At 43.7% G+C, this 22,506-nt stretch overlaps 1 protein-coding gene across 1 annotated transcript in view; it reads right to left on the bottom strand.

The window, feature by feature from the left end:
* The window catches only part of TTC7A (tetratricopeptide repeat domain 7A), a 293,419-nt gene that overhangs the window by 109,683 nt on the left and 161,230 nt on the right, over nucleotides 1–22,506 (bottom strand). Inside the window, exon 15 of the mRNA XM_075863204.1 lies at nucleotides 12,543–12,703. Coding sequence (XP_075719319.1) covers nucleotides 12,543–12,703 — 161 coding nt within the window. The remainder of the gene's footprint in view (nucleotides 1–12,542; nucleotides 12,704–22,506) is intronic.

A 22,506-nucleotide genomic window follows, 5' to 3' on the forward strand; every position in this document is an offset into this window, starting at 1 on the left:
TCTGCTTTGCTATGCCCATTTATTTTTTACACAATATTAAATTTTGTTGCATGAAGTCGCCCATAATGTGTAAGGTGTCTACTTTCATAAAATGTATGAGGGTATAATATGATGTTTTTATTTTTTTATTTAGGTTTTATTTGTTAGTGTCGAAAGAGTGAAAAAAATTTCCAGTGACAGCACATTTTTTACCTTTATAACCTTTCAGAAAAGTTAGGTGGGGTTCCACTTGTGAGACCCCACTATTGCCCAAAACTAGGGGCTCCTAATTGCCTTATTGATAACCTCTATCAAATAGCCGAAATGGGCTCTAGAGGGCGGCTTCAAAATTGGTTATTAGGGCATATGAATATCATAGACGTCCCCTTCTCAGTGGACCTGCCCCATCCATGTATTAGATGGTCGCTATTCATTTGAATGTCTACCTTTAAAACTACAGTGGACCCCCGGTGATCTGCTGGTTGTAAAATAGTTTGGCTTCATGAGACAACTCCTTTAAAGATTAACAAATTAAAACATATCTTCAATGATCTACTTATATAACTCTTAGGATATTCTGCTCAGCGTGTAAATTAAAGTTTCTAAAATAAATCAATGAGTGCTGCACTAGCTTTCTGCCCTAGCCCGATACCTCACGACCCTGGCAAAGTTAGAGTGGCTTATTGGCATTCCACCTGAAACCCAGCACCCGGGTCACATGCCCCACCAGCTTCCCCAAAGTTGCACCCCTGGTGACTTAGGGCGGGTTCACACATAGCGGAATTTCACTTAAATTCCGCTGCGGACACTCCGCAGCGTTAATCCGCAGCGGAGCCGTTTCTCCATTGACTTTCACTTTAATTTAGCAGTGTTCGTTTACACGATGCGTACAATTCCGCTGCGGAGCATAGGCTGCGGAGCGGAATTTGGTGTCCGCAGCATGCTCTGTCTGTTGCGGAGCAGTGGCGGACTGGTTGCGGACTCATGGCGGAATTTCTCCATTGACTTCAATGGAGAGTCAAAATTCCGCAATGAAGTCCGCAGATCTTATGTGTGCTGCGGAGCGTATTGTTTTTACTACCATGACATTTCTTCATTCTGGCTGGACCTATGTATTTCTAGGTCTACAGCCAGACTGAGGAAGTCAATGGGGCTCCCGTAATGACGGGAGCGTTGCTAGGAGACGTCTGTAAATAGTCACTGTCCAGGGTGCTGAAAGAGTTAAGCGATCGGCAGTAACTGTTTCTGCACCCGGGACAGTGACTACCGATCCCAATATACATGTATCTGTAAAAAAAAATGAAGTTCATACTTACCGAGAACTCCCTGCGTCTGTCTACAGTCCGGCCTCCCAGGATGACGTTTCAGTGTAAGTGACGGCTGCAGCCAATCACAGGCCAAGCACAGGCTGCAGCGGTCACATGGACTGGAGCGTCATCCAGGGAGGTCGGGCCGGATGCCGAAAGAGGGACGCATCACCAAGACAACGGGCGGTAAGTATGAATTTCATTGACTTTCACTAGGGAAAGTGCTGTCCCTTCTCTCTATCCTGCACTGAATAGGGAGAAGAGAAGCACTTTTCCTGCAGTCCGCAGCGGCCAGTCCGCATCAATTTTCTGCACATTTTGTGCAGATCCGCTGCAGAATCTGCAACGCAGATTCTGTGCGGCATTGATGCGGACAGTTGCGGAGGAATTCCGCCATGTGTGGTCATGCCCTAACAGGGAAGAGGGCAAGAGTGACAAGTGTAATGTGAACAAGCAGGCTTGTAGAAACGGTGACTGTGACCGGAATGCAGCTCTACTGTATTGTTAACATGGCGGACAATGATAACTTCCTGTTAGGGAAGCAGAAAGAAGAAGGAAGGAGAGGTCTGCAACACAAACAAGTGACCTTCGAAGGGAAAGGCTGAACAAAGATACCGTACATGACTATATAAGAGTACTGCAAAGTTTACATTTTATTCTATATAACGTATGCGACATATGAATTTGTTTACTTATACTTTGATATGTTTTCTTTAGCCGTTCGCAACAAACTATAGCAGAAAATCACTGGGATATATTTGCAATGTGTAGAGACTGATTAATTAGCTGTACTTTATTTCCTTATCTTTTCGTATTTACTTTCTAAATTACAGCACCAGATATACATAATTCATGTAACTCAAAGTGCTACATCAATGTCTCATTGATGTCACTGGTGACTAGAAAACTGCATTACAAATATGTCTACCTCCCCATGTATAAGACCCTTCAGGGCTTGTCCACACACAATGGAATTGCTGCATAAAATTTCTGCAGCAATTCCGTTGAAAGTCAAAGGCTTTCCGCTGCGGCAAAAACGCACCATTTCCTGCGGTTTTTACGGCAGAAAATAGTGCGTAAATTGCTGCGTTTTTCCCAATGTTAGGAGATGGAGACGTCTTCTCTGAAAAATTACATACCGCAGGTCAATTTCTGCTTGGAAATTCTACGCAGCATGTGGATGAGATTAGTTAAATCTCATCCACTATACTGATGCGTTTTTTCCGTCCGAAATTCCGTCCGGGAAAAAACGTGGCAATTCCGCAGCGTGTGGATGAGCCCTTAGTTGTGAGTAGCAGGGCGAACTAACATTAAACTTGACTGCGGCTGGACCTCCCAACTACATTGTGCAACTGAAGGTCTGCATTATCTAAAACACAAAGTAGCATAATCTTCATTTATTACTTGTGATTTTTATAGCACCAACATATTTTGCAGCGGTGTACATAAAACCGGTGTTTCAGTTAGGGCTCGTCCACACGCTGCGGAAATGCTGAATTGCAGACGGAAAAAACGCAGCAGAATACAGTAGCGGTATAGTGGATGAGATTTAAAAAAATCTAATCCACAAGCTGCGTAAAAATTCCGAGCCCTTATACTCCAATGCCTAATATACAATCTAAATGACTCTACATATAAACAGTAAGGGTCAGTTGTCACCACCATTGCGGGGGGTGCCTGTTCTTCCATTTCGTATTTTTCTCAACCAAAACAGGAATAGAACAATTTGTTTTCTGAAATCTATTTGTAAAAACAGAAGGTATTTACATGCTCACTTCCATCATATCCACACAGCAAAGAAATTAATCCTCATTCTGGGATAGTGGGCAGAGACCTGCAAATTGTGCCCCTAGTGGCCAACTGTGCATCCAGCACCACGTGTACAGAACAGATACAGCCTAATAAAGAACAGAGCCATTTATTATAATGTGCATACAGCTCTTTCGGACTTATTAGCCTACATTACTGCCAGATATGGAAACCATGGCTATATAGTGGTAGGACTTGGAAGGTCCTAATCCAGCGCAGGTAGCAAGGTCAGGGTGAGGAGGGCTAAAAGCAAGCAAACATCCCCTTACTCAAGCAAATTGGAACACAACATTGCTTGAAAAAGGCCGGGAAGGCAGGAGGCTGTATGACGGCCCACAGCAATGCTTCTAGGGGAGAATAGCTCCATACATATGGCATCCAATGAAGCAAGCCACAACTTATATATGAGGTATACATAGGTACATTAAAGGGGCTTTCCCATGAGAGACATGTATGACATATCCACAGGCCGTCATCTCTAGAACGGGGCCCCCTAAAAGACATTTTGCCTTTGTCTGATCTCGCTGCCTCCCGGCCACTTACTGGTTATATGGTCAGGAGTGAGGCTGGGTTCACACGTGGCGGAATTTCACTTAAATTCCGCTGCGGACACTCCGCAGCGTTAATCCGCAGCGGAGCCGTTTGTCCATTGACTTACACTTTAATTTAGCAGTGTTCGTTTAGACGAGGCGTAAAATTCCGCTGCGGAGCATAGGCTGCAGAGCGGAATTTGGTGTCCGCAGCATGCTCTGTCTGTTGCGGAGCAGTGGCGGACTCATGGCGGAATTTCTCCATTGACTTCAATGGAGATTCTAATTTCCGCAATGAAGTCCGCAGCTGTCATGCACATGTTATGTGTGCTGCGGATCCGTCTTGCTTTTTTAACTTGACATTTCTTCATTCTGGCTGGACCTATGTATTTCTAGGTCTACAGCCAGACTGAGGAAGTCAATGGGGCTCCCGTAATGACGGGAGCGTTGCTAGGAGACGTCTGTAAATAGTCACTGTCCAGGGTGCTGAAAGAGTTAAGCGATCGGCAGTAACTGTTTCTGCACCCGGGACAGTGACTACCGATCCCAATATACATGTATCTGTAAAAAAAAATGAAGTTCATACTTACCGAGAACTCCCTGCTTCTGTCTCCAGTCCGGCCTCCCAGGATGACGTTTCAGTCTAAGTGACGGCTGCAGCCAATCACAGGCTAATAACAGGCTGCAGCGGTCACATGGACTGCCGCGTCATCCAGGGAGATCGGGCTGGATGCCGAAGGAGGGACGCGTCACCAAGACAACGGGCGGTAAGTATGAATTTCTTTGACTTTCACAAGGGAAAGTGCTGTCCCTTCTCTCTATCCTGCACTGATAGGGAGAAGGGAAGTACTTTTACCGCAGTCCGCAGCAGCTAGTCCGCATCAATTTACTGCACATTTGGTGCAGATCCGCAGCAGAATCTGCAACGCAGATTCTGTGCGGCATTGATGCGGACAGTTGCGGAGGAAATCCGCCACGTGTGGTCATGCCCTTACGAAAACAGCATAGCTCGCTGAGCTACGCTGTTTCTGTAGCTCCCATAGTAGTGAATGTCAGTTACGGAGGCAGCGCAGTATGCGAGCTACGCTGTTTCCGTAACTACCATTCAGTTAATGGGACGTACGGAAACAGTGTAGCTCAGTGAGATACGCTGTTTTAGAAAAACTCCCGACCATGTAACCTTTTTCATGGTCGGAATTCACTTGCTTCAGCCGCAACACACAGCGGCAGAACAGGGCTTAGGGGGCCGAATCTAACCTGTGGATATGTCATAAAGTGTATCACATGGGAAAACCCCTTTAAGGCCCCATGAACCTCTACGGCCATGTACATGAGGTCTAAGGGGACGTTTGGTTACTTTTCGCCCTCCTCACCCTTCATCTTTATATTTTTTTGTGGTTAAATCTAGAAAAGAAAAAACGATAGGGTGTATGGATGCCTCAGATGCTATCCAGAACTGATGAGCGTCTTATATCTCTATTTATCAGAGCTCTAAAAATTCACTCTGTGTTTAGTCTCGGTTCCAGATTCAATACAATCTTCCCAGGAAACAGTTAATAATTCCAATATGTTACTCCAGGTGCACCACCAGACTGCAAAGTGGAATTAATAGGCTTTAAAATGTAAAAATTTCCTGTGGCAAAAATTGTTATCACTGAGGGAAAACTGGGACACGCAGCGCCCCTAAACATAAGAGAGGAGAGGCTTCTCTGTCATCCTTGTAGCTGACTGCAAATTAACATCTCTGCTTTTTATGGAGCAAATTCTGTGCTACACAGAAAATAAAAAACACGACAATATCAGCTTAAATGGCGGCTCCAGCTGCATCGGGTGAGGAAAAACATCTGTCCGGGAATAAGACATTTCTCTGGGCTGGAATAGGTAATGTAATGAGGACAAGATTCATGCACTAGATATTGTTAAACAGGGAAAGCATTTTTGGTTCCATATTAGAAAGCTGCCAGAACGAGCTGCTATGGAAACGCTCGCTATATACACCACACGCAGGAACTGAGAAGCTTTTATTAGCAGGGTATTGCAGGGGTGACACCTAATAAACCACAATTCTGTATGTATGATGTGCTCGTTTTTACTGAATTGAACAATCAGGGTATGTTCACACGGCTTACTTTCGGCCGTTTTTCAGGCCATAAACGGACAAAAAAATCAGACTGGCCGTTTTTTTACGCGCCCGTTTTTCAAAAAAGAAGTGCAGGTCACTTCTTGGGCCGTTTTTGGAGCCGTTTTTCAGAGACTCTATAGAAATCAGCTCCAAAAACGGCCGTAAAATACGCCGTTTTAAACGCTGCGAAAATCGCGTGTGGCTTAAAAAACGTCTGAAAATCAGGAGCTGTTTTCCCTTGAAAACAGCTCCGTATTTTCAGACGTTTTTGCTTAAGAGTGTGAACATAGACTCAGGGTATGTTCACACGTAGTTTTTTCAGGTCTATTTCTGAGCGTAAACGCCTTGAAATACGCCTGGAAAAACACTAGCAAAACGCCTACAAACAGCTTCCTAAATCAGAGGCTGTTTTCTCTTGAAAACAGCTCCGTAATTTTCGCCACTTCTTTTTGTGCGTGTGAACATACCCTCAGCGTCACTAAAGATAATAACATTAACAAATGTTGCAGAAAAATGTCGCCAGACATCCACATGGTTTCCGCATTTTATATATGGATTTAATCCACTCAATTGAATACCCATTTGAAATGCACTATATGGCAGGGGCTCAGCTAGGGGGGGGGGGGGGCATGCAGAGCATATGCCCTGGGTGCACCCCTATAGCTACGCCCCTGAAAGGACATGCTGTGGATCTGAAAAGTAGCAGATTCTAAAATATGTGCCGAATTTTTTCCACAGCTTGTGAATGGAATTTGTAGAGTCTTTATTTGGAAAATGTTTGCTGTTAGCTTTCAATGCATCTGCATGAAAAATTCACACCAAATCCATAGTGTGACCCTGGCCTTGGTACAAGGAGTAAACACATGCAAAAACTTCTTTAACTCATATGTACACATAATTGGTTTCATTCTCATAGCCAGCCATTTTGGAAGCTAATGAGGGCTCTCTTTGGTCACCCAGTCACTCACTTGCAAATAAAGCATACACAGGCACTTCCCTGCTACCTCCTCCCTCATTTCCATGGCTGTGTACATTACTTCCATAGCCATACTTCTGCGCCTTTTGTGTTTAGTGTGATAAAGGCAACCACATGATAGCCCATACATACTGCTGGAGCTAAGAATGCTCAAAAACATGCTGAAAATATTGCACCCTAGAGCATACCTCTTCAAAAAATCTGCCACAAATACAGTAACTGGAAATAAGATTCAAAAGTATATATATATATATATATATATATATATATATATATATATTTATATTTATTTATGAACGAGGGATAACTATATGTTGAACCAGCGCCGATCGCCGATAGTTACAGGACAATCATGGCTCATTTATAGGCCCTTTACACGGACCAATGTAAACCGTATTGCTAATACAATGTTGGCAGCACATCCGATGTTTACACAGGGACTTGTGCTGCCGACAACTATAGTTTTCAGGGCAGCATAAAAGATTAAATAAGCTGATGAACAAGCAGGGCAATAATCGGGAACGAGTGTTAGTTCGAATGCCTGAAATGGCATAGATGGGCCTTTAGTAGCCCAGGGTAACCCAATACCACACATTTTACAATTCTAATTTCCAGGGAAAATAATTGAATCCTATCTGTATGGTGATATAAGCCATCAAGAGAGTGCCTTAAAGCTTCCATTAACATATGTTTCAAAGTGGGTTTTACGAACAAAAACAAAGGATAGGACTTGGCTTCTAAACTGACAAGCCTCAGACTCCTATGTTGCTACTTTACAACTCTTAGTAGGCATGTCATGTGGGCTGAAAACCCATTGACCTACCTGTCAGCAGATAAGGGAACAACTCATCGCTCAGAGACTAGATCACACGGATCGGGAGCTTAGGCCAATTTTTTGCTGTTGCCAACCTTGGCAAAATCTTGCCAAGAAAGTAACAACATTTTTTTAGGTAAAACTTTGAGCCAAAACCACTGAACACCAAGGGTGAATTGTAATCCAATGTAGACCCCTTCTTAGGGTATGCTCACACGGCGTAAACGCCCTGAAAAATGGCTGAAAATACGGAGGCTTAACGCCTCCAAACATCTGCCCATTGATTTCACTGCGTTTGGTTCCCACGGGGCCTTTTTTTACGCGCCGTTTTTGGAAACAGCGCATAAAAAATGGCCCGTAAAAAAGAAGTGCACGTCACCTCTTGAGTCGTTTTTCATTGTCTCTATAGAAACACAGCTCCAAAAACGGCCGTAAAAAAACGCTTCAAAAAACGCTAGATGCATAAAAAATGGCTGAAAATCAGAGGCTGTTTTCACTTGTTTCACCATGTTTCACCATGTTTTACAGCCGTTTTTTGTTTAGCGTGTGAATATAACCTTACTGTGCGGGATCCTTTCATTACAAACATATTACAAAAATTTACTTATGCTAAGACCCAACAATAGTGATAATTGATGGGTGTGAGTGGGCAAAAAGATAAGATTTTTTTTGTTTTGTCCAATCACTATCCAATCATCATTACAACTACACGATGTAAATCAGGACGTACATTTTTAGAAAATAACTCATAATAGATGAATTTTTCTTGTCATCAGCGATATTGGGAATGACGGGGAAATGATTGGGAAATTCCAATGGTAGCAACATATTTCAGTGTGTGTGTGTGTGTGAATGGGCAGATAAAATATTGTCCAAAAACTGCATCACATGGGGCCAAGATTTTAATGAGTAAATTCTCAGACATAAGCATCAATTTAGGCTCCCATCTGCGCCGCGGATTCTGTTTGTAACAGAAGCCATGACGCAATGCTGGATCCATCGTAAGGCGGATAACCCTGTTGCCCAACGGATCTCATTAACATAACGGGGTCCATCAGGTTCCATTAAGGTTTCCGACATTTCCAAATTTGACAAAATTTGCCACGAAGGCCGCAAATTCAACCCAAATATGGGTTAAAAAAAGTCTTGAATAAGAAAAGTAGTCACAACCTTTTTTTCTATATTATGCAAAATTTTCCAGTTCCCTGACTCCAGTCAATAATGTAATCAAAGTTTTTTTTTTTTATTCTGGTTGCCAAGACTACACCCAGATGCCTGTATATAAATCTTCATACATAAATAAAAGAAACAATTACAGCCGAGATGTATACATGTACCTGGACTTTGCCATGGCAACCAGAATGAAAACAAATATTGGTCTGTAATGATCAGTGACTGAAACTAAGCTGCATTATTTAAAGGGAGTCTGAAGTAGTCGGAAATCATTGGTCTCACCAGTGGCTTCTCCCTCATACTTTACACTGCCACTCACAGACAGAATGATAAGAAAATACAAGCAACTAAAACGATTATGAGGTACCTGTCAAAGGTATAATGTACTGAGGTAAATGAGCCTTTATGAAGAGGAAATAATGTATATAAGGAGCGCTTCCTGTAAAAAAGAAAAAAATACACCATTCTCTGTGTCTTCCTCTTCTCTCATGTTCAGCCCTTTCTATATTATATCTATTAATCTGGAACATGAGAAGAAACCAATATGTCCGCCATTGCAGCTTCTACTCAAGCTTTACCAGACTCCTGAATGGCAGATATAGGAAGTTATGTACATCCCCTGCTCCCATATCACATATAGACAGAATTGCCATGAATAATTCTTGCGATAAGGGTATGCTCACATGTAGCGTAAATACTGCGGATTTTCCGCAACTTATTTCATCGCGGAAAATCCACCGCGTAATACAGTAGCAGCAGAGTGGATGAAATATGAACAAATCTCATCCACGCTGCGTAATAATTCATCTGAAAAAACTTTCATAAATTGACCTGTCGTGCGGTTTTTTACGTCGAAACATATCAATTTATGCTGCGGAATCGCTGCTTTTCTGTTGCGGGTTTTCCCTATTGAATCCAATGGGAGGTAAAACACGAAAAAAAATCGCAAATGTTGTGCTTTTTTGCGGCAGAAAAGTTGCAAATCCGTTGCAAAAAGTGCACTCAGAAAAAAAGGTACCCAGATCACTATGCTTCTCCGTGCAGGCCAAGCTGCTGGACATCAGAGGGACGTGTCACCATGACTACGGGTAAGTATAAGTTTTTTTTTTTTTTTTACCTGCTGTTTTCTGCAGCGGACATACAGCCCGAAAAACTGCACAACAACTTGTTGCATTTTTTCTACCTCAATTCCCTGTGGTGTTGAGGGCGGATACGCTGTGTACTTTTACGTAGCATATCCACCCTGTGTGGACGTACCCTAAGGGCAGGTTCACATGCAGCAGGTTTGTTGCAGAAATTTCTGCGACAGTCCCATTCATCTAGAGGTATGGAATGGATTTTCTAATCGCAGAATTTTCTCCAAGGACTCTGTCGCGTGTGAATATACCCTAAGAAAGCTAAGTGATAGTCAATGTTGTCACTGTAATGGCAGCCCTGTTAGTTGTCACCTAGCTATTCCCAGAAACATATGTTGCACTTCTTCTTTACACAGCAGAATTGCTAAAGTTAATCTAATTGGAGAACACAGTAGCGAGACTAAGGGTCATGTTAATTTATACGAAGATTTAAAAAAAATAAAAAAATGACTGTATTCTTATATTAGATACATTTCTGCTTTTCGGTATTATGGTATGGCAGAATCTTGCAATGAAGTAGCTTAAAAAATTAACTGAATACCAAGTAGGATTATGCCTTGGGGGGATAAAAAGCAGTGCACGCTGTATTACTAGTGACATTTTGTCACATCAGGCTATAAGTATTTTTCCTTCAATGTGTGATCTTAGGTCGGTTCGCTTTATGGCACTTAATGTCAGAGCGTCCGAGGAGAATTGAAGAGATTTTAATGATTAGTGTAAAGACAAAGCACGATCAGAATCTGACTGTGCAGCTAGCCACGAGGTTTTCTCATCTCTTGCCTAATTAGCAGGAGGAACTAGGGGAGATCTGCCTAGGCGAGATAATACCCCCTCTGAAAAACAACGTGCTAAAACCAAAATAAGCTAAGTGATAACATTCTGGAAATAATGACTTCGCTAAAAAACATCTGCCTACAATTTCATACACAAAAACCTCTGCATATTTCCATATAATGGAGCCCTTGGGTGCCCTATTAGAATTTAGTACAATTTAAAAAAAAAAAAAAAAAAGCTTGACAATGATCAATGGACAACTGATCTACTTTTTCCCTGCACTAGTTTTTATACAATTGTGCGTCGGGTGCTTCATGAAATGGGTTTCCTTGCTCAAGCAGCTGCACACAAGCCTAAGATGCCCATGCACAATACCAAGAGTCGGCTGGAGGGTTGTAAAGCACGCCGCCACTGGGAGCAGTGAAAACGTGGTCTCTGGAGTGATGAAGCACGTCTCGATGTTGGACAGTCTCATGGACAAGTCTGGGTTTTGTGGATGCCAGGAAAACGCTACCTGCCGGAATGCATAGCACCTACTAAGGTGGACGAGGGATAATGGTCTGGGTTGTGGGCCCCTTATTTCCAGAGAAGGGTAATGTTAATGCTATAAAGACAAGCAGAGGTTTAGCCCTTTCAATTTGGGATTCGGCCCTTTCTTGTTCCATAAAGACATGGTGTGACGAGTTTGAGTGGAAGAACTCGAGTGGCTGCACAGGGCCCGGACCTTAATCCCATCAAACAGCTTTTGGATGATTTGGAACACCGATTGCGAGCCAGGCCCTCTTCTACAACATTGGTGCTTGACCTCACTAATGCGCTTTTGGCTGAATGGGCATACATTTTCCAAAGACACACTCCAAGATCTTGTAGAAAGCAGTGCCAGAAGAGTAAAGGCCAAAATAACCACCAATGGGGGCCAACTCCATAACAACGTCCATTACTTTGGAATGGGATGTCCAAACACGTGTGATGATCAGGTGTCCACATTTATGGCCATATAGAATCACCATGGAAACCAAGTATGGATGGCATTAATTGTTTCTATGGTTACATATGTCATTAGGTCAGGTCAATTATTTGATGGAGGTAGAAATATAGTCAGGCATTAAAGCTAGCCATACAGATGTCAGCCAAACACGCATGTTAATTCCTATAGGGAGAGAGAGACAAGTGAATGCCAGACACGTCTGCCACTGATCTCTTGGGAATATGTAAAAACCGACACGACTAATCCTTGTCACCCTAAACAGCAGGCATGGGAGAACAGTCCGGCTGTTGGAGGATCCAGACGACATATAATGTCTATGGCCAGCTTTCGGGTGGCCAGTGACAGACAGATGAGACATCTGCCTATCTTAGGAACCCATAAATGGTGAACGACAAGATTTAAGGGAAAAATTTGTACATTTCATAGATATTTTTCAGTTTACTAGAAGGTGCCCAGCACAGAAACTAAACCAGCAGGGGACTCCGTATGAATACATGCAGACTGACTAAAGAATCCAGACAAAAAAAGATGTGAATGAGTATAAAATGTTATGTAATTCATGAATATATTTTTTTTTGTATAAACAGGACTCTGTATACTTTCCTACACGGGCCGTGCATGAGTCCTTAGGTAAGGTCATGAGCAGCCCGTGTTTGGTAACCTTGCATGGCTGTGAAAATGGGAACCCTGCATGGATTCTCACCAATCCTCATATTAAGGTATGCAGCCAACTTGGGCTGGAACCCCTTTATTTCAGGGATCCCATAGCAGTAACCTACTCTTACTGGCCCACACTAAAAGTTGACAACAAATAACGCAGCATCTGAATATACTAAAAGCAAACATTCTGCAAGTAGTTGATCAGAATTTTCCATTCTTTGTACAGTATTTTTCATGTATCAATACAGTTATGGCTTAAAAAAACAATGTGTACCTGAAGTTTTCTGGATACTCAGCTAGGGCCATGTTGATGACGTCAATTGCATGTTTATACTGTTTTTGCGCTGATAATAGTAGAGCCAGCAGATGCAGACAGTGCAGATCATCCTTCCGCAGTTTCATCGCCTCCTGGAGATGTTCTATTGCATCCGATATCTAATTAACCAAAAATAATTGTTATTTGACTTTAGATCATACTACACTCATGTATGTTAATATACTGTGTATATGGTGCTGGCAGCATCATGCTGTCGGGGTGTTTTTCAGTGGATGGGACAGGGAGACTGGTCAGGGTTGTGGGAAAGAATGGAGCAAAGTACAGAGATGTTCTGATCCAGAATGCTCGGGACTTCAGACTGGGTCGAAGGTTCACCTTCCAACAAGACACAGCCAAGACAACACAGGAGTGGCTTAAGGACAACTCTGTAAACGTTCTAGAGTGGCCCAGCCAGAGCCCTGACTTTAACCCAAACGAACATCTCTGGAGAGACCTGAAAATGGCTGCCAACCAACGGTCCCCATCCAACCTGACAGGGCTTGAGAGGATCTGTAGAGAAGAATCGCAGAAAATCCCCAAATCTAGGTGTGCAAACCTTGTGGCATCATATCCAAGAAGATTGGAGGCTGTTATCGCTGCCAAAGTTGTTTCAAAGTCCTGAGTAAAGGGTCTGAATACTTACAAAAAAACGTGATTTTTTTTATTTTAGCACAAGGCCTCAACATAACAAAATGTGAAAAAATCTAAAGGTCCTGGAGACTTTACGAATGCATTATATATATATATATATATATATAATATATATACACACACACACACACACACTCTTCAACATTGAAATTGCAACACCAAGAAGGAGAAATGTTTGGAATTGTGGAAACCACAGGATCGATAGACATGTTAATAATATGCAAATAATAATGAAATGGAAACAAAATATTCCAAACATCTTGATTTTTTCAGTATCGAGTATGAGCGCCACACACAGAAATACACGCACTTACACGACTTGGCATGCTATCAATGAGGTTATTAATGGTTGTCTGAGGAATGTTATGCCACGCTGAATGCACTTGGACACGTAAATTATCTAGATTGGCTGTGGGCAGCTCCCTTTGCAATTGCCAACCAATGACATCCCAGATGTGCTTACTGGGAGACATGTCCGGAGATGCTGCAGGCCATGGTAGCATGTTTAGGCCACGCAGGCAGTTCACAGTAGGGAGAGCAACATGCGGTCTGGCGTTGTCCTGTTTAAAAACGGCTTCTGGGACACTTTGGAGAAATGGCCGCACCACTGGTTCCACGACCAAATCAATGTAACGCCGAGCTGTTAGTGTACCTGAACTGAAGACTAGAGGGGTCCGGCTAACGTACATTATGCCACCCCACACCATAATCCCGGGAGTAGGACCGGTGTGATGTTTCCTTGTGAAGGCCTCTTCACGTTGTTGCCCACGTGGTCTCCAGACTAATCTCTGTTTATCATTGCATCCTATACAAAAGCGGAACTCATCACTCAAGAGGATAGACCTCCATTGCAGCCTCCTTTACCGTCTTGCTGTGAACCATGATAGCCTTTGAGAGCGGTGGCGTGTGGTCAATGGAACACCTGTAGCTGGATGTATGGCTCGTAGACCAATGTCCTGCAAACGCCTTCTGATGATTTGTGTCGACACTGGTTGCTTCCCTAGGCTTCGGGTGTGACGTCCAATTTCACTTGCAGTACAGAATGGATCACTACGCGCCATTCTTCCAACCAGTCGATCCGTCCATGCAGTTGTTCACCTCCGCGCACCTCTTGCTGTCATTCCCATTTGTTGGTGTACTCCCAACCTCCGAAATACGCAACATTGAACAGTGCTGACATCTCGGCCTAGCAATCTGCTGGAGTGATAAACCAAGGTCTCTCAGTTCAAGGATTCTGGCCCTCTCAGTTTGCGACAAGTTGCGATAACTGGCACGTCGGCGAACAGAGAACATCGCACAATCATCCCACACCACGCGATCCGATTATTGAGGTTTCATGTGGCTAAAAAACTTTGCTTTCAATCTGGCTATTATGCCCCTCACATGCCACAGATTGGAAAATTTGATCATTTGCAGATCTTAGACACCTGATACTTCCTCGATTTGTATAACCTTACGGCTTGTCCTTCTTGGTGTTGCAATTTCAATCTTGAGGAGTGTATATACAGCGTTCAGCCATAACATTTTAACCATTGACAGGTGAGGTGAACAGCATTGAGAGCTGCCAGGTGCTGCTAGAGCTCCTCTGTTAGGCCTGATTCACACGAGCGCAATGTCATGCATCCCCTATAGTTGAGAGTCTATGGAGGGATGTGTGATGCGTGAAAAGAATGGACATGTCCCATTTTCCCACGGCCCCGTCACACGGTCCGTTGAAACAACGGTTGTGTGAACGGCCACATTCAATTACATAGGTCCGTGGGACGGCCGCTGTTTCAACGGCCGTCCCAGGGATGTTTAACACGTTCGTGTGAATAAGGCCTTATAAGAATCTTGGGACAGTCAATTCATAAATGACTTCCAGTGTTAATTTTTTATTCATGACACACTTAATATCTGATGCTAAAGATTCTACAACATCAGCACAATCCATTTCCAACATTATAGGTCACTGAATATTATGCTGCCAATAAAGATTAAATATGTGATATTGCTGAGATCAGATCACAGAATTCAAAGAGGACCTGTCACCTTTCCTGACATGTCTGTTTCAGTAAATACTTGTATTCCCCATGAAATAACAATTTTAGAGCATCTTTTCTTAGAGCTCTATGCTGTGTCATTCCTCTATTATTCCTCCTAGAAATTCATGAATAAATGTACAACTGGGTGTTACCATTCCTCTTGTCAAAGGGGCGTGTCCCTACACAGTCTGACACTGTAAGCACTGACTGGACATTATAAGTCTGTCTAGTGACACACCCCCAACTGGTAACAACCAGTTGTCAATTTATTCATAAATTTCTAGAAGGAATAACAGAGAAATGGCCTTACAAAGAGATATAAGAAAAGAGACCTCAGAATTGTTAACACATGTAAAATATAAGTATTAAAAAAAGCTCTGTCAGGAGAGGTGACAGGTCCTCTTTAAAGTGCACTCCGATACTAACTAAAGAATTAACGTATATCGGGCAAACTAAGACAAATATACAACCAATCTCTAAGTGATGAGGATATGGTGATGCCAACAAGTCTTGTATGCAGAATAAATCCCTGATCAGATATGATTTTTTTGCCTGCTGGCACAGTTGGCAGTAAAGGCCCTCTTTCATTGGGCAAATCAATAAACTGTGAAACGCTTATTTGTACTGTACTAAATTTGATTGGTATAGATAAAAAAATAATAATCGTTATTCACGTCTAAGACTATGTTTACACCTGAGTCCAGCCTTTCCGTCACGGCTACTATTGCCTCTGAGACTGCAGTAAATAGTCTTATTTAAATTGAATACTGAGTTGAAAATTATTGCAGAGCAGAGAGCTATTGGCTTCCTGCCCAGCCATTTACTCTCGTAGGCCACAGACTGATTTGGCCTGCGGCCTGCAAGGTACCGGGAGCACGTTTAGGAAGTCAGCCGTCCGTCACAGGCGGTGCGATGACATCACTGCATCCCGCTGTCTGCTTTGAGCCGCTCACAAAAAAAAACCTAACTTGTTATGGGATTGCCGGGTTAGGTGAGAATAGGCTTTTTATCTTTTCAAGGGTGCAAAGGGGGACTATTAATGGGGTGGCATGAGTGGGTGGCTTGTGTGGGGCAGCAAGAGGAGCACAAGTACACTATTACTGTGTAGGGCAGTAAGAGGAGCACAGTAACACTATTACTGTGTGGGGCCACAAGAAGGCACTATTACTGTGTGTGGGGCACTAAAACGGAGTATGTGTGGAGTTGGGGAGGGGTGCTTGAGAATCAAGGAGCCAAAGATGTATGTATGGAAAATCCTGCAGATACAAGTTGTGGTCATGGCGGTCTGTGTCATGTGAAGAAGATGGGGAAAGTGAATGACTCCAATCAGAGAAGATGTCACCTGTGAGTCATTGAATGTACCTAGACTTCCGGTGTGGAACTGGTATCTACCACTACATGGTCACTGTAACGGCCGCAGCGTCTTCTCTCACCCCTCGACGGCCGCGACTGCAGACCTCTGTCTTCTAGCCAGCGTCTCCCTCCTAGGAGAAGCCAGCACTCGCGGATGCTCTGCTCTGCAGTGTCCGCTAGGGTGCGCGCGCTCGTTCTCGGCCTTAAAGGGCCAGTGCGTGCACATGCAAACAATTACCAAATCATCCCCAGATCACCCTGGACTATAAAAAGTGTCCTTTAGTGTTATCCTGTTCCCAGTGATCCTGTATCCTGCTTCCTGTGTCCCGTGATGTTTGTTCCTGTGTCTTATCTAGTGTTGGACTCGTGTTGTGTCACCTGCCACGCCTGCGGTAATACATCATGTCTGGTGTCATCTGCCACGCCTGCTATAATACACCACCACTGGTGTCATCTGCTACGCCTGCTGTATATACCATGTCTGGTATCATCCGCCACATCTGGCTTCATCTGCCACATCAAATTCCATCCGTGCCAAAGCCTCTGCTACTGTCTGGACTCTTACAGATACTCTTGTACTAAGGACTTTGCATAAACTTTATAGACTGTTGTTTGGCCAGCTGCTACTCCACTACGGCGGTGTGGCCTAGTGGGTCCACATACCCACAGATCGCGACAGTCACTGTATGGTGGTAATATTGGTCTTTGTATAGTGTGTTTTAGTCAGTAACAATATGGTGGTATTATTTAGTCACTGTGGTGGTAATATGTGGTTATGGTGTGGTGGAATTTTTTGGCCCCCATATAGTGTTATTGGTAATGTTGGTCTTGGTATAGTGGGTTTTGTTCAGTAACAGTATGATGGTAATAAATATGTTGATAATATTTGCTCCTTGTATAGTGGTATTATTTGGTAACTGTATGACTTTATTAATTAGTTATACCATTATACATGCACTGTATGGCCACTTTTTTAGAGACACCCATTTAGTAGTGTGTTGGTCATTCTTTGGCCTTCTGAACCACAGCAATTTGTCGTGGCATAGATTCCACTAGATGTTGAAATTGTTCTGCAGGTGTATTGGCCCATGCGGCCAGGAAAAATTCTCGCAGTTGCTCCTAAAGTGTCTTTTTGCCGTAGGGTAAACAGCTGCATTGAAGGGATGAGCTTGGTGGGCCACAATGCTTAGGTGAGCTCTACTGTTCAAACGTCCATCCACAGGCACCTGAGGACCCAGGGTGTGCCAAGAAAACATTCCCCACACCATTACTCCAGCTCCACCAGCCTGAACTGTTCACATCTGACAGGAAGTATTTATCAATTCACGTAGCTTGCGCCAAATACTAAAACTCACATCAGCATAGTGCAACAGAAATCTGGATTCATCTGGTCAGGCAATGTTTTTCCACTGCTCAGTGATTACATTTTTGCGTTCTTTTGCACACTGGGGTCTTGCCTGTTTCCCTTAGACAACAATGGCACTCAAACTGGTGGTGTGCTGTTATAGCCCATCCGTGCTAAGGAATAATGAGTTGTGCATTCAGATATGTTAGTTGGAGGAGCACCAGCATTGTATTCGGCTGCAATATGCTTGACTGTGCACAGATTTTTCACATCCTCCTCTGACACCTTTCGTCGAAGTGTTGTTGACGTCAACAGGATCATTCTCGGTATACTTTTTTTTTTTAAATCAAACCAGTTTTTATTGATATTACAACATACATTATAAATCTCATGTACATCAACTCAATTCCAACAGTCAATACATTTTTGGTTTTGTACATCATATACAGTTACATTTAACATAACTCCCCCTTCCCTCCATCCCAACTCCCCCCCCCGCAGTACCTCCTCCTTTCCCTGACTCGTATAACCATTCTCTCTCCTGCCTCATACTTATATTTCAATAATCGCCTCCTGATCATTTCACCTTACGATGTTTCCTACCTCCCTGCCGTGCCATAATTGTGTACCCATTTTCCCCATTGCTTATCATGTTTGTGTGTTGCCCCACGTTTTAGATATATCCGATGTTCCAATGCCACCGTGTGATTAACGTATCCCACTAGTTCAGACACCTCCGGGGGATCCGTATTCAGCCAATATTTTGCTATTAATTTCCTAGCATGATACAAAACCTTTTTTATGGCCAGTAATTCAGCTCCATCTCCTCCTTCTTCCCCCATACAACCCAACACATAGATCTTAGGTTCTAACGGAAAATCTCTCCCAAATACCCTCTCTACCATGCCTCCAACCTCCTTCCAGTAATCATTCAGCTTCGGACAACCCCAGAACATATGCTTTATGTCTGCCCCTTCAAACGAACACCTGGGACACTCCTGCGTTGGTCTGAGCCTCATTTGCATTAACACCTTAGGCGTCCTATACACTCTATGTAGGAGAAAAAGTTGTGACCTCCTGTGTGCTACATTAATGGAAAGCATTTTGGGCGATTCCAGTATCTCCTCCCACTCATCATCAGTTATATTCCCCACATCCTCTTCCCATTTGCATCTGATCTCCCCCATCGGATCTCCAAGGAATTTTTTGAAAGTAATGTACCATAGATCACAGAAATAATCCCTTTAGTGTCCTTTGCTCCCAATACCTGTTCCATCACTCCCATAGTAGAGCAGCTCAAGTCCACCAACCTACCCTGGGCCTGCGCCGCGTGACGCAACTGAAGGTATTGATAAAACATCCGATGTGGGAGACCAAACTCCTCCTGTAGCTGTGAGAACAATTTGAGACTTCCCCCCTCATATACCTGGTATACATATCTGACCCCAGCTTGTTCCCACTCCTGAAAACCGTCCAAGGTATTGAATTCCCATAAGTATGGATTCTCCCATAGAGGCATATAATTGGAGCATCCAGTAACGCCCAGTATTTTTTTGCCTTCCCACCAGACCCTATGTATCAATAGCAAAGTCGGTTTCTCTTTCGCCTCCCTCCTCAGTTTATGAGACTCCATTGCCTCTAGTATATCCGTGCACCGACTCAAATAATACACCAGTTTCCCACTAGAACCCCACTCTTCCCTATTCTTCCAACCTTTAAAGTGTTGCGATTGGGCTGCTAAATAATATATCCACGCATTTAGAATAGCTAATCCTCCCTTTTCTGTTGGTAATTGTAATTTTTCCAATTTAATCCTGGGGATCCCCCTTTTCCACACTAAGTCTCTAAACAAATTATGTATTCTCCTGAACCAGTATTTAGGCAACCACACTGGGGCATTATGCACCACATAAAGAACCTGAGGCATCAGAATCATTTTGATCAGGTTTGCTCTTCCTAGCGCTGAAAGTGGTAGCCCAAGCCATATTCTAGTCTTATCTTTTAGTTTGTCCAATAATGGTTTCACATTCAACGCAACAAAATCCTGCACCCTCACCGAGACCTTAATCCCCAGATATTTAAATTCCTTAACACAAGGTACAGCAATTCCCCCCACCACCAGTGGCACCTCCAATGGTTTGAGTGGCAGCAATGCCGATTTGCTCCAATTAATTTGCAACCCTGAAAATTTACCAAACCGTTCCAATACCGTCATTATCACCGGCAGTGACCGAACTATCTCTCCCAGGAATAGTAAAATATCATCCGCATATAATGCTATGCGTTCCTCCAGCTCCCCACATCGAAATCCTTCTATACCCGGATGCTGCCTTACCATATTTGCCAGAGGTTCGATCGCTAGAGCGAATAATAGCGGGGAAAGTGGACATCCCTGACGCGTCCCCCTCTCCAGTCTAAAGGAATCTGACATCCGCCCATTGGCTCTAATCCTAGCCACCGGTTCCTTATACAGCAATTTTACCCATGTTATAAAATTACTCCCAAAACCAAACCGCTCCAGAACAGCCCACAGGTACCCCCACTCCACACTGTCAAATGCCTTAGCCGCGTCTAAGGACAACACTGCTCTACACTGTGTATCTGCAGCCTCTGTCTGCAAATTCAAGAATAATCTTCTTAGATTAACCGCTGTAGATCTTGATGGCATAAATCCCGACTGATCCGGGCCCACTACCTTAGTCACCACTCTTGTCAGCCTATTAGCCAGAACCTTTGCCAAGATTTTTACATCAGCGGACAGCAGGGATATTGGTCTATAAGAATCCGGCTGTGTTCGATCTTTCCCCTCTTTAGGAATGACTACTATTGCCGCTTCATACATAGTCTGCGGCAGTCGCCCCCTGGTAAAACTATCTTGGAACACCTCCAATAACTCTGGCAGAAGCTCCCCCCCATATGTTTTGTACAGCTCAGTAGGTATACCATCCATCCCTGGAGCCTTTTCATTTGCCATAGAACTCACTGCTTCCTGCAGTTCCTCCAAAGTAATTGGCTCCTCCAGCCACTCCTTCTCCTCCTCCCCTAAGGTAACCCACTCCATTTCCTCTAGATAGTCTGTCAGAAGATCTTCCGAGTAATCTACCCTTGTGCGGTACAGCTCAGTATAAAAGGACTTCAACACACCCAGTATATCCCCTGTTTCTCCAACCAGTGTCCCCTCTTTGTCCTGCAATTGGTGGATGAACGCACCCTCCCGCTGAGGCCTAGCCATATTTGCCAACAATCTGCCCGTCATTTCCCCCTCCTCATAGTATTTTTGTTGCAAAAACAACCTTTTATTAGCTGCTTGTTCCAGCTGATGTTCCTTTAGTAATTTTAGGGCTACCTTCCACTGGGCCATCGTTTCTGCTGTATTATTAGCTACATGGTTCTCCTCGGATAACGTCACCCTTTCCAGCAGATGTTCTCCCACCTGTCGTGATCTATTCTTTATGGTCGTGATTTCCCGAATATACACCCCCCTGATATTTGCCTTCATAGCGTCCCATAAGATATCCATAGGAACCGTACCTTTATTAAACTCAAAGTACTCCTGCAAGCTCGCAGTTATTATCTCCTCCCCCACTAGTCGGATCCAGAACGGATTTAACCTCCAATGCAGTCTTAGCCCCCCTATCTGCGGACTAGTTCGGACCTTCAATATCATTGGGGAGTGATCAGACAGTGACCTTGGCAAATATTCCACCCCTTCCACACACTCAATCCCTAACCCGTTACTAAACATCAAATCTATTCTAGACAACGATCCATAAGTAGATGACACACAAGAATATTGCGTAGTAGATGGCCACTTTGCCCGCCAAACATCCGTGTACCCAACCTCCATCATGTACTTCCCAAACCGCGTCAGAACAGCCTCTCCTACCCCCCCCCCCCCTTTTGGAAATTTATCACGTCTTATATCCATTACATTGTTGAAATCTCCCATAAGTATAGTCGGGACCACCGGCCAACTAGCCAGCCTTTCCAACACTTCTCTTATTGGAACCACCGAGTATGGGGGAGGTACATACAGTACCACAATTATACATTCCCAATTAAACATTCCCTACATATCTGCCCTCTCCATCTCTAAAGGAAGCCAAACAGCAAAAAGGTACATCCCTATGAACCAGGAGACTAACCCCCCTTGAGTATGTGGAATGAAAGGAGTGAAAACTGTGTCTAATCCACACCCTATGTGCCTGTTGCACAGTATCAGCGGTAAGATGCGTTTCCTGTAGTCCCATCACTCCAGCAGACTGCCCTTTCAGAAAATCAAATATAGCTCGCCGTTTTGTTGCCTCCCCCATACCTCTCACATTCCAGGACAAAAGATTTACCCTGCCCCCCATCTATCCATTTCTTTTATCTGACAGAGGCCATTACCCTTGAATCCAGTGCCAATCAGAGCGTACTGCATTTCCAACTCCCTTTCCCTCCAAAACATGTTCCTCCCTCCACCCCCCTCCCTAGCCCGCCCAACATTCCAGAAACTTACCCTCCAAAGAGGGCCCGGGCTGGTGAAGAAATCTCCACCAATGTGACT

The sequence above is a fragment of the Rhinoderma darwinii genome, chromosome 4 (genome assembly GCF_050947455.1).
Source record: "Rhinoderma darwinii isolate aRhiDar2 chromosome 4, aRhiDar2.hap1, whole genome shotgun sequence".
Classification (NCBI taxonomy): Eukaryota; Metazoa; Chordata; class Amphibia; order Anura; family Rhinodermatidae; genus Rhinoderma; species Rhinoderma darwinii.